Source organism: Erythrolamprus reginae, chromosome 7, assembly GCF_031021105.1.
Source record: "Erythrolamprus reginae isolate rEryReg1 chromosome 7, rEryReg1.hap1, whole genome shotgun sequence".
NCBI lineage: Eukaryota > Metazoa > Chordata > Lepidosauria > Squamata > Dipsadidae > Erythrolamprus > Erythrolamprus reginae.
This window is the reverse complement of record NC_091956.1, coordinates 57,991,721-58,005,127: the sequence shown is the minus strand read 5'-3', so window position 1 is coordinate 58,005,127 and position 13,407 is coordinate 57,991,721. Positions and strand designations below refer to the sequence as shown.

General features: G+C 38.5%; 1 protein-coding gene across 1 annotated transcript in view; it reads right to left on the bottom strand.

Moving 5' to 3' along the window:
* SGCZ (sarcoglycan zeta) overlaps positions 1 to 13,407 on the bottom strand; it is a 329,915-nt gene that overhangs the window by 188,791 nt on the left and 127,717 nt on the right. The window contains exon 3 of the mRNA XM_070757645.1: positions 1,973 to 2,074. Coding sequence (XP_070613746.1) covers positions 1,973 to 2,074 — 102 coding nt within the window. The remainder of the gene's footprint in view (positions 1 to 1,972; positions 2,075 to 13,407) is intronic.

The window sequence follows — 13,407 nt, the reverse complement described above, 5'->3', positions numbered from 1 at the left end:
CCTTGCAGGCTCTTTCATTGTTTCTCTCTGTGAAGAATGTTTTCCAAGCCCTAAGTCTTTGCAGGGCTTGTTTCATTATTCTAACTTGCTCTGAGTAGGTTTCTTTCCAGCCCTAACCATGTGCTAACAATGTTCCCAGCTCTTACCGACTTACAAGCTCTTTCCTTATTACTTTCTACCAAGAATGTATTCCAAACACTGTGTTTGTAAGGTTTCCCCCCCCCCCATTGCTTTACTTGCTCCAGATATTTCTTTCCAGCCCTAACCAGGTGCTATTAATATACCCAAGCTCTTTCATTGTTACTCTCTGCGAAAAATATTTTCCAAGCCCTAAGTCTTTGCAGGTGTCTTTTTCTCCATGGTCTAACTTTCTCCAAATGTTTCTTCCCAACCCTTAGCAGGTGCTAACAATGTTCCCAGCATTTACCCGCTTGTAAGCTCTTTCATTGTTACTCCCTGCAAAGAAGAATGTTTTCCAAGCCCTAAGTCTTTGCAGAGTTTTTTCCATTGTTCTACTTGCTCAGACTGTTTCTTTCCAGCTGCTAATGATGTACCCAGCTCTTACTGGCTTGCAAGCTGTTTCATTGTTCCTCCCTCATAATATTTTTTTAAAGCTCTTAACCAGGGGGTAAAATAATATGCTGAAGCTGACCAGACTAAGGATGCTACCTAGATGAATACTGGTAAGCAGGTTTTTTTCCCTATTTTCCTCCCCAAAAACTAAGGTGCGTCTTATATTCCAGTGCATCTTATACTCCGAAAAATATGGTAGTTAGCTGCTGCAAGAAGATTGCACCAACTGACTATAAACAATGGCATGACAAAGTAGCAAAAATGGTGAATTGGAAGATTTGAAACAAATACCATTTGCCTGCAAGCAAGAACTGGTGAGGCCACATAATAGTGAAAATCATAGAAAATGAAGATGTTAAAGTGCTCTGGAAAGTCCCAGTAGTAATAGGTGTGATGGATGCAAGCGCAAACAAATGGAGCATCACTTGAATACTATGAGCATTAACAAAAATCACCACCGATTAATTGTAAAAAGCAACTTACTTGGAACAGCTAACACCTTGCAACATATCTTTGACACCAGCAAACAATATCTGCCTTTCCCAGGTTTTATTTTACTCATTTATTTTTTCAAACTTCTAGATTGCCCCTCTCTAGGGGGACTCAGGATGGCTTACAAGATAAAATCAATACAAAATTATAAGCAAGGCTGAAGCCCTAGACTGCCCGGCTAATGACTGAGTCTTGAAGGGGGGTGTAGCACAGGGGGCACTATTTATACCTTTTCCAAACTCCACAGTCGTGATTGGCTAAAGGCAGTTTTTTCCCCATCCTTGGGGGCTAGCTCCACCTACTATGGAATTTCTTTTAAAAAAATAGTTATTTACAGAAGTCAACTGTGTTTCTGTACTTCAGCATCTGTGTTATAAGAACTGTAAAATTAAAGAAATTAATCATTTTAGAATCCTACAAGCCAATTGATTTCACTCTCTGTTCTTTTCAGAGCTGATATTCAATGATATTTGTGAACTAGAAGTATATGAAATTCTGAACTAGGAAGGAAAGGCTGTATGTCAACCACTGGAAAGAAGAAAGAAGCCACATTTTGAAATGAAAGTTTATAAACTGGATTGGATACACATTGTTCATTTTTTTTGAAACACGGAACAAATGAATTAACACTCATATGAGAAATGTAAAACAATTTTCCCAGAATCATGATTTCCAGTTGTTGATTATAAGTCTAATTCAGTCTGAATGATTGACTCAAGATGATGGTATATAGTCAAAAGAATTGGCAGAAACATGAACATTAAACTTTGTGGTTGATTGGTTTGTACTTCCCTTGTAAAAAACATCTTTTTGGAGGTACTAGCCTGTATATCACTTTACTCTTTTGAACTAAAATCTTTCATTTTTAAAAAATGATGATTGTAGCAAAACAGCTGTTGGAACCTACCTTTCGGGAATGGATTTCTTTCACGTACAATGGAAGTAGAAATTCAGATATCCCTTCAAGTCGAATTCCTTTTTTGGTGACTCTGAGATTTCCCATTCCATCCTGGAAATGATAATACACAAATGTGTCTATTCATGGCTTATTTGGGAAGCTAGTCACTATAAACAATGCACTGTTTTCTTCCATTAAAGTTTAAGTCTAGAAGGCTAATTTTTAAAAAAAATAGTGTATATATTTACGAGAAATAAAAACTGCTTTTTGATTACACAAGATGCATATTGCACAATATTTATTATTTGGTCCATTGAGCATAATTAAAAATCATTCAGCAGATACATTAGGGGGTATAATTTAAAGAATTCATGTTGCTATGCTTTATCCATACACAGAAGTAACTTGTATTGATCTGTATGTATTAGCCATCTTTAGCTTGCCAATCAATATTGAAAATTATGAAAAAGGAAAGGGAAGATGGGCCATATGTAAAGCTCACCAGGCCTTAATACAACCTCTCCCCATTGATGCTGGGTCATCTTTCACTCAAGTAATGGTTTGAAGGAAGGTAAAATAAATAAATAAATCAAGGGCTGAGACTCTGCCTTCTAGTTCACCATGAAGTACAGTATGTATTTCTCTATACTCATTGTTGTGGTTAGCTCTGGCCCAGCTCCTGCCCCAAGGACTGTGGATGTGGAGGAGACATCCATATGCTGCAAGCCTGTTTTGCCCCCAGTGGAATCTGCTGATGAAGGCTCCTCTGACCAAGAAGACATGAGTGACAGGGAGGAGGAGAGTGTGGCAGACAGCTCAGAAGGAGATCAATTATCTAGCTCCTCCTTGGATTCAGAACAAGAGTTAATGATACAGCCACGCATGCGGAGAGCGATGCATAGGCAACAACAACTGAGAGATTATTATCAAAGAAAATGAGGCCACCTGTGGTTGGGTGGGGCTGTGGTAATTAGTGAGGCTGCTATAAATAGCATCCTGTGGGTTTGGCCATTGTGGAGGATTATCTGATCATTTGTGTTTCGTGCCTGCTTTACTGACTTTGACCTTTTGTGTGCTGATTTTTCCCCGCTTTGAAACTAAAGCAGAGCAAAGTGTGTTTCACTTTGTGAAAGAAGGAGGACTGTGAATTGCTTCACAGCTGCAAGCTAAGTATCACAGAACTGATAAGGGACTTGTACAAATTACCAGTTTGTTTGGAGACCAGTGCTCTTTGCTATACCAAAAGAGGGCTTGGTTTAAATGAATTTTCATTATAAAGAACATTGTTTTGAATTTTCAAACGTGTGTGTGTCTGAAATTTGTACCTGTGAATTTTTGGGAGGAGTCTACCAGAGAGCCCGACAGAACACTCAGGTGACTTCCATTTCAGATATGGATCATGGAACACTTTTACTACTTTCTATCATCAGAACAGCATTTTTTCCCCTCTATGGATCGCTTCATTCATTTACAAATAGGATGGAATAAAAATGATTGAAGAAAGAAATCTGGGAAGCTATCATCTGGCCAAACCCCTCCTTACCCTGCTTTTCAAATATCTAATTGAGGAAAGGAGGAAGAGAAAGTTGCAGCTACTTGCACTATTGTTGCTAAAGTGGCGGATTATTTGTGAGCAGCAAAAGAAAAAAGATAGCATAACAGAGGGACAATAACTCTTCCATCTTTTTCTTCCTCTTCCCTTGAATGCAGGGGTGGGATGCTGCCTGGACCGGGGGAGGGACGCAGTGGGGTAGCTAAAATGGAGCTCCATCCCAGGGCACCCAATTTGTACTGAAAGATGTTGAAAGAAAACGAGGGCGTCCTGCATAAGCCACGCCCACAGTGTGGCAGTAAAATTTTTGGTAGCCCTTCACTGCTTGTATGTTCCTCTTCTACTATAACTCCTACTGGGATCCACATCTCTGGGACAACAAGGGGTATCCAAAAGTGGTGTCCAAAGAAGACATCTTCACAGCCTGTATTCTGTTACCAAGGAAATATAGCAAGACTATATTGGCAAGCATATATGTCATCTGTTTTTAAATTAGAATTATGAAAAACAATATAATAAATCTTATGCAAACTTGAACAGGACTAGAGGAATTAAATTTTAAAAACCCCAAGAAGAGGTAAAATTCAGATTTCTTCCCTCTGCCACTGACGTTGAAAATTCTCTTTTCTGGATAAAATTTCAAGGTATTTCTTCTACATTCTTTGCCTTATAACTAGATAAAACATCAATAGAATACAGACATTTATACATATTGCATGATTGCTGTACAAACTATGTCAGTTTCATGAACAGCACAATAAAATTCAAAACGAGATTTAGAGTCCTCCTTCAAAACAGTAGAAACTTGGGCCCTTCTTACTTCTTTCCATCAGAAACATCAACCAACTTTATCAATCAACATCAATCAATCAACCAACATTTTTCTGGCCTCTGCCTAATAACAATAATTGGTCAATGTGATTTGTATTATGATAACAAAACAATATATTGGTTGGGCCAAGAGGCAAATAAAGAGCTGTGACGTTCCTTCAATACACCAGGGTGATTCGACACAAAAATATGTAACCCTTCCCTGGTGCAGAGCTGAAGGGATTGGATACTGTAGCCTAGAGGATAATTCTCTGCCTTACAAGGCAAAGGTTGCAGGTTCAAGTCCCAGTGGGTATGGCTAGCTGATGAGGCCAAAATAAGGCCGAAATATATCTATCCTAGTCTCCCTTAATTTTCAAATTCAGCAAAAAAACATGTGACATATATATAATAATAAAATAATAATAATAATAATAATAATAATAATAATAATAATATATTAGATTTGTATGCCACCCCTTTCCGAAGACTAGATTTAGGCTCATGGTTGGCTATGTCATTTCAGTTTCAAGTCTAATATAGAAAGTCTGTTATTTAACTAGGCATTTTAGATAGTCTTTATTGAGGCTTAGATTGTTTAATACAGCATCCATTTCAGACATTAAGATCTATGCAAAAACTTTTTTTCTCTCTCATCAAAAGTACAATAAAATATGGTCTAGGAAAAGCTAGAGAATGAAAAATGATGGATTATATCTTAGGTATATAGTTTCTTTATCAGTTATTGCATATTGGAATGATAGTTTAAAACAGATTTTAAATTAAAGATGGTTTTATCAGTCTATTTCCAGTCCATGTGCATTTTCTTCAAATAATTCATTAGTCCTATTTTGTACACCAGTTTCAACTTATTTATCAATGATACAGAAAGTCTGTTATTTAACTAGGCATTTTAAATAGTCTTTATTGAGACTTAGATTATTTAACACAGCATCCATTTCAGACATTAAGATCTATGCAAAAACTTTTTCTCTCTCATTAAAAAATACAATAAAATATGGTCTAGGTAAAGCAAGAGAATGAAAAATGATGAGGTTTGTGAGAATTCAATCACATTACTTCTGCCGATACTGAAGAACCTTTAAAGCTTTTGGACTGAAAAAAAATATGAACATCCACAAACATTTCTAAGGATTTGCTAAAAGGATTTAATATGTGCAAAAAAACAAAAAAAAACATGCAAACAAAGAGCAGAAAAAGCAAATATGATTCTGGCATAGGGTAGATTGGAAGAGGACCAGTTTAATTCTGGGATTATCTTTTCCAGTAACAAGGAAATAGAAAGTCTGAAAAATATTCCTTTTCCTTTATTCAATAAAGGAAACTGAATAAATTAGCATTTTATGGTTACCATTACCCAGAGCAGAGAGACAAGCTAAATGAAAACAACTAAGAACAACAAAGAAATACAGCCCCTGGTTTCTAACATGATGACTTTAAACCTTAGCTTTCCTGATATACCTGCATCAGAGATGGGTTTCAGAAGGTTCTAACCAGTTCTAGAGAACCAGTAGCAGAAATTTTAAGTCATTCTGAGAACCAGTAAATACCATTTTGACTGGTCCCGTCTGCCTCTATTAACCTCCAATAACTGTCCTCTATAGTGGGAATAGAAATGATATTTTGCAGTATCCTTCCCCTGGAGTGGAGCGGGAATGGAGATTTTATAGTATCCTTCCTCTGCTACGCCCACCTAGCCAAACCACGCTCACCCAGCCACACCCACAGAACTAGTAGTAAAAAAATTTGAATCCTACCACTGATTCTGCATCCTGCATTTATGTTCAGCATAATTAGTCTTTGTAATGAAATACATTTCAGAAACTAGTTTAGAATACTATTTTAATAGTCACATTTGATGTTAAGATATACTAATTTACATGGGTTTATTATATATAGTATTCACAATAGACATTAAAGGGTCAGGAATGATCTTGTTAGGCTATATTCAAAGAGGCTTACCTTGAAGTTTTTTATTTAAATTTAAACATGCCTGGGATAACCTTATATCCATCCTAAGATAAAATACAGGAAGTAGTGTAAGGGCAGACTAGATGGACTATGAGGTCTTTTTCTGCCGTCAATCTTCTATGTTTCTATGTGAAGATATTCTACTTATAAAGTGACATATTATATTCCAATTTTAGATCTGCATGCAAATATGTACTACCTGTATATTTTTGTTACGTATATATTCCATAAATGGAGAACTGTTAACATAGACTTAGTTTATCTAGAGAAATATATCTATGATTTCCATCTTTCTAGCTGGATAATCATGTAAAATGATAAGAATATCAGTAATTATTATTAATCTTTGTACACACATTATTTTTGTTAGGAAAAATAAAGAATCTTAATAGATATCTCACTATTAATTGCATAATCAATCAATGACACAATTGTTATTTGACATCTGTAGATGCTAAATTGTGTTGACTTTTTAAATCAATATTGTAAAATTATTTGATACCAGTGCTGGATAAAATGAAATATTACATTCATACTGATGTAATTGCAATACTTCTGGAAATGATTTTTCATGTACTACCTATAACTGGATGGAAACTGCTTTCCTAACTTCATGATTCATTTTTTAAAAAGGCTTGGAGTTCTTGTGGTGTCAGTCTTTAAAAAGTTATATTGTCCCAAAGAGATATGGAAAAAATATACTACTGTGTAGTAGGAAATTGTTTTACACCTCTATATATTAGTAAAATGATGAAATGCAAAATATTTAAAAGGTTATGGCAATTCATTGTATGTAAAATCAGTATATTAAAATGCCAAATTCTAGAAAAAGATCTATTATATTCATTCATACATGAAAAGCATAAACTATGACATGTTATATGCAGGCTCAAAACCTGGATTATATCTTAGGTATATAGTTTCTTTATCAGTAATTGCATATTGAAATGATAGTTTAAAACAGATTTTTAAATTAAAGATGGTTTTATCAGTCTATTTCCAGTCCATGTGCATTTTCTTCAAATAATTCATTAGTCCTATTTTGTACATCAGTTTCAACTTTTTTTATCAATGTATCAGTTCTTTTTGAAAACGTTTTTGCTCCTTGCCTGCATTTTGCTGAAGAAAGTGAGCTTACAAATAAATCTACAAGTACAACAGTGATTCGCCTCATTTGAGATAATGATGAATCCACATACAGATGGGCAGGGCCACCATCAGGAATTTTGGGGCCCCATACAGCCTAAGTGTCTGCCCCCCCCCCGGCCATTTTAAAACTACTGCCTCCCAAATCCCGTGCCATGCCCACACACCCTGGGCAAGCCCTCCCCCGGCCCTCTGAGGTCAAACACAGCCCTGATGTGGCCCTCAATGAAATTGAGTTTGACACCCCTGGCCTAGAGGCTAAATCCTATGAACAAGGGCTAAGAGAATGAGTATGTTTAGCTCAATAAATAGAAAACTGAGGGGGAATATAATAGTAGTTTCCCAATCCTTAAAGGGCTGCCACAGAGCAGATGGCATCTATTTATTCTCCACGCCACCTGAAGGTAGTACAAGAAGCAATGGGCGGAACCTCACCAAGAAGAAATGCAATCTGGAAATAAGGAAAAACTTGGGACTGGGCGGCATAGAAATAATAAATAAATAAATAAATAAATAAATAAATAAATAAATAAATAAATAAATAAATAAATAAATAAATAAATAAATAAATAAATAAATCCCTTCTTTTTTATTAAAAGAAATTAATAGAAACATAGAAACAGAAGACTGATGGCAGAAAAAGACCTCATGGTCCATCTAGTCTGCCCTTATACTATTTCCTATATTTTATCTTAGGATGGATATATGTTTATCCCAGGCATGTTTAAATTCAGTTACTGTGGATTTACCAACCACGTCTGCTGGAAGTTTGTTCCAAGCATCTACTACTCTTTCAGTGAAATAATGTTTTCTCAGGTTGCTTTTGATCTTTCCCCCAACTAACTTCAGATTGTGTCCCCTTGTCCTTGTGTTCACTTTCCTATTAAAAACACTTCTCTCCTGGACCTTATTTAACCCTTTAACATATTTAAATGTTTCGATCATGTCCCCCCTTTTCCTTCTGTCCTCCAGACTATACAGATTGAGTTCATGAAGTCTTTCCTGATACGTTTTATGCTTAAGACCTTCCACCATTCTTGTAGCCCGTCTTTGGACCCGTTCAATTTTGTCAATAATAATTTAAAAAAACCAAAATCCATTACTATTAAAACTAAAACAACCAGCAAAACTATTAATAAAAACAGGTGAGGGCTGGGTTTTTTTCTCTGTTATTATTTAAGTGCTTTTACCATATGCTTTAAATCAAGAATCACTTCTCTCTCTGTTTCTCTCTCTTTTCTGTCATTCTCTGCCTCAATCATTTTCTCATTTCTCTTTTTTTCTCTCCTTTTTTCTATCATTTCTCTTTCTCTTCCTTCCACTCTTCTCTCTCTCTCTTTCTTTCTCTCTCATCTCTTTCTTTCTTTCTCTTTCTCTTTCTCTCTCTTGCTTTCTTTCTCTTTCTCTCACTCTCTTCCTTCCTCTCTCATCTCTTTCTTTCTTTCTTTCTTTCTTTCTCTATCTTGCTTTCTTCCTCTCTCTCACTCTCTTCCTTCCTCTCTCATTTCTCTCTCTCTCTTTCTTCCCCTCTCTCTTTCTCTGTCTTGCTTTCTTCCTCTCTCTGACTCTCTTCCTTCCTCTCTCATCTCTCTCTCTCTCTTTCTTTCTTTCTCTCTCTCTCTCTTTCTCTATCTTGCTTTCTTCCTCTCTCTCTCTCTTCCTTCCTCTCTCATCTCTTACTTTCTTTCTCTCTCTCTTTCTCTATCTTGCTTTCTCCCTCTCTCTCCCTCTTCCTTCCTCTCTCATCTCTCTCTCTTTTCTTCCTCTCTCTTTCTCTATCTCTCCCCCTCTTTCTCTCTCTCTCTTTTTCTCACTTTCCCTCTCTTGTTTTCTTTCTCTCTCTCTCTTGCTTTCTCTCTCACACTCTTTCTCTCTCTCATTCTCTTTCTCTTGCTATCTCTTTCTCTCCCACTATTTCTCTCTCTCTCACACACACACACACACTTTCTCTCTATCTTGTTCTGTCATTGCTCTCACTCTCTCTCATTCTCCGGAGGCTGGCGAAAGTAATTTTCAATTACTTTCAATTGTAATTTTCAATTACAATCAACCTATCTCTCCTTCCTTTCCCCCCTCCCTCTTTTCCTTTCCTTCCTTCCCTTCCTTTTCTCCTTCTTTCCCTTCTTCCTTCATTCCAACCAACCTATCTCTTCTTCCTGTTTCCTTCTCCTCCCTCTTCCCCTCCCTTCCCCTCCATCTTTCCCTTCCTTCCCTCCCTATTTTTCCTTCCTTCCCTTCTGTGTCCTCCCGGCCCTCTCTTCCCCTCCCCTCCCTTTCCCCAACGAGGGCAGCCCGTAGAGTCACACCCATCCCGGGCCGAGTTACAAGAGCCGCAGCTGGGCGGGGAGCGCCCCACTCGCTTCATTCCCACTGGTCAGGGCTCAGTCACCGCCACCAGGAATCCAGGAAACCGGGGTCAGGGGTCTCTGGGGCGTCGCACCGGGACGGCGCCTGGAATGTCGGGTGCGTGGGCTGACGCGCGCTCTCCCCATCCCCTGCTGCCAGCCCAACCCGGAAAATTCAAAGTAAGAAAAACCTTCGCTCTTACTTTGAATGCTCCGGGCAGGCTAGCAGGGAGATGGAGAGAGTGCGGTGGCCCCCGCTGTGGCCCCCTGCAGGGAAGAGAGGCGGAGTGGATGGGTGGGCGAGGGCAGTGGCGAGTAGCCACGGGGGCGCGAGGGGGCTAGAGGCGCGGGGGCTGGCTGCGGCTTCGTGCGCGCCCTTGGAAAAGGGTGCGCGGGGGGCCCTTTTGGGGGACACTGGCGCACGCGTGCGAAGCCTACAACTTGCGCTTGTGATAAATTTTGTTTCTTTCCTAAGCAGCCTTCTGTGTAAAAAAATCCATTTGGGAACGACTCATTCCCAAATGGATTTTTTTACACAGAAGGCTGCTTAGGAAAGAAACAAAATTTAACACAAGCGCAAGTTGCAACCGCCACCCCGAAGGGGCTCCTACCTTTGCCGCACGCTTTATTCTGGGACTGGAGGACTGCGCTGCCAAAGGCTCCGTCGGGGCTTCGAGTCCTGCCTCGCGAGGGCCAGAGGGCCCACCTTTTTCGTTGGTGAGGCAGGCAGCCGGCAAGAGAGGGCCGGTACTGCGCATGTGCGGGCGGGCAAAACCGGGCCCCCCTCATGGCCGGGCCCGGTACACCACTCCCAGTAGTACCGCCCTATCGGCGGCCCTGCAGATGGGAGGTTGAACCTGGTAGTGCAACTAGAACAATCTAGAACTGAACACATCGTAGAAATGGTGGTAGACTTTAGGAGTAACCCTCCCATACTTCTAGTTTAGTTTATTTAGTTTAGTTTAGTTTAATCAGATTTGTATGCCGCCCCTCTCCGCAGACTCCGCAGACTCGGGGCGGCTCACAGCAACAGCAATACAATACAATTCTACCTCTTACAATACTAGACAACACAATATCAACAATAGAGACCTTCAAATTTCTATGTTTTACCATATCTCAAGATCTAAAATGGACACCTAACATAAAAAATGTCATCAAAAAAGCACAACAAAGAATGTTCTTTCTGCCCCAAGTCAGAAAGCTCAAACTGCTCAAGGAGCTGCTTATTCAGTTCTACAGAGGAATTATTGAGTCTGTCATCTGAACCTCTATAACTGCCTGTTTTGGTTCTGCAACCCAGCAAGACAGACATAGACTTCAGAGGATAATTAGAACTGCAGAAAAAAACAATTGCTACCCACTTGCCTTCCATTGAGGACCTGTATATTGGACAAGTCAAAAAGAGGGTTGTGAAAATATTTACAGACCCCTCACATTCTGGACACAAACTACTTCAACTCCTACCCTCAAAACAATGCTATAGAGCACTGCACACCAGAACAACTAGATACAAGAACAGTTTTTATCCGAACGTCATCACTCTGCTAAACAAATAATTCCCTCAACACTGTCAAACTATTTACTAAGTCTGCACTATTATTAATCTTCTCATCATTTCCATCACGTTCCCTCCTCATAATGACTGTATGATTGTTACTTTGTTGCTTGTATCCTTATGACTTATATTGACTGGTTTCTAATATAATTTGATTGCTTATTTGTACCTGAACTATCATTAAGTGATAGTTTATAAACCTTATGATTCTTGATGAATGTATCTTTTCTTTTATGTACACTGACAGCATATGCACTAAGACAAATTCCTTGTGTGTCCAATCACACTTAGCCATTAAATTCTATTCTATTTTCTATTCTATTCTGATGCATACAGAACTATATGTAGTCTCAGAACTATAAACCAAGTTATTCCCAAATATGTTTTTCTATGTTATTTATTTTATTTATTTATTTTATTTGTCATACAAATATAGTATTGTATTGTAGTATGTTTAACATAATATAAGTATAAATTAGAGATATAAAAGATAAAAAAGACATTTGGACAGGAACGGTAGGCACAAAGGTGCACTTATGCACGCCCCTTACAGACTTCTTAGAAAAGAGGAGAGGTCTATTGTAGATAATGTAAGGTTGAAGATTTTGGGATTGGGGGAAGAAACAACAGAGTCCGGTAGTGAATTCCAGGAGTTGACCACTCTATTGCTAAAATCGTATTTTCTGCAGTCTAGTTTGGAGCGATTTACATTTAGTTTGTATCTATTGCATGCTCTTGTGTTGCTGTTGTTAAAGGTAAAGTAGTCGGTAACAGGGAGTACATTGTGATGTATGATTTTATGAACAACAGTTAAATCAGTTCGGAGGCGGCGTAGCTATAAATTTTCTAAACATAGTAATTGAAGTCTAGAGGAGTAAGGTAATTTGTTGCGTGAGGAGGAGTCGAGGACTCTTCTTGTGAAGTATTTCTGGACTCCTTCAATTGTATTAATGTCTGTTATGCAGTGTGGATTCCATACAGGTGAGCTGTATTCAAGAATTGGTCTGACAAATGTTTTGTATGCTCTGGTTAGTAGATCGGCGCTTCTAGAGAAGAAGCTGCATAGAATTAAGTTTGTGACTCAGTGCTTTTTTGGCAATGCTATTGCAGTGGGCTCTGGCACTTAGGTAATTGGAAATGAGTACTCCCAGATCTTTGACTGAGTGAGGGTCTTCTGCGAGTTCAGTTTGTCCAAGTATGTATTTATTATTCGGATTCTTTTTACCAATGTGTAGGACAGAGCATTTGTTGTTAGACCATTCAGCTACATGGTCAAGGTCCTTTTGAAGGGTAGGAGTATTACCAGAGATATTAAATAGTTTAACATCATCAGCAAAGAGAACACAATTGCTTGTAATATTGTCACAGAGATTGTTTATGTAGAATATAAAGAGAGTAGGTCCTAGGACACTGCCTTGGGGAACACCATTGTTAACTGGAGCAGGATTAGATACTTGAACCTTATACAATTGAAACTTCTTGTTATCACCCACATGAATGGGGACCCAGATATCTATGATACTTGCTCTAAGAGAAAGTAAAATCTGATATGAACCTGGAAAAGGAACCAGCTACCAGTCCTGATGCAGAAGATCCAGTGACAGATGGGTTGTTTTATCTGCTCTGTCTCTCCTTTTCCACCCCTGGAAGCAATTTTGTCCCTTTAGAACCGGGACTCCAATCTTGGCAACTTTAAGACTTGTGGACTTCAATTCCCAGAATTCCCCAGTAGCTTTGCTGGCTGAGGAATTCTGGGAATTGAAGTTCACAAGTCTTAAACTTAACAAAGTTGAAACCCCCGATTTAGAAGGCGGTTACTACCTGGTTCTTGTACAGGATTTTTAGGATGGTAGAGTAAGAGCTGCTAGAAATTAGGGTGGGTTTATGTTCCTTGATATTTCAAAGGTTGAATAAGATTTTCTTATATGGTGCTTAGAGCCAGGAGATTGAAATAGTATATAACACACTAACAAAATCAATCAATCAAACAAACAGCTAAGAATGCTGAATTATTTGTATATCAGCAGTAGTCCAAAGAGTT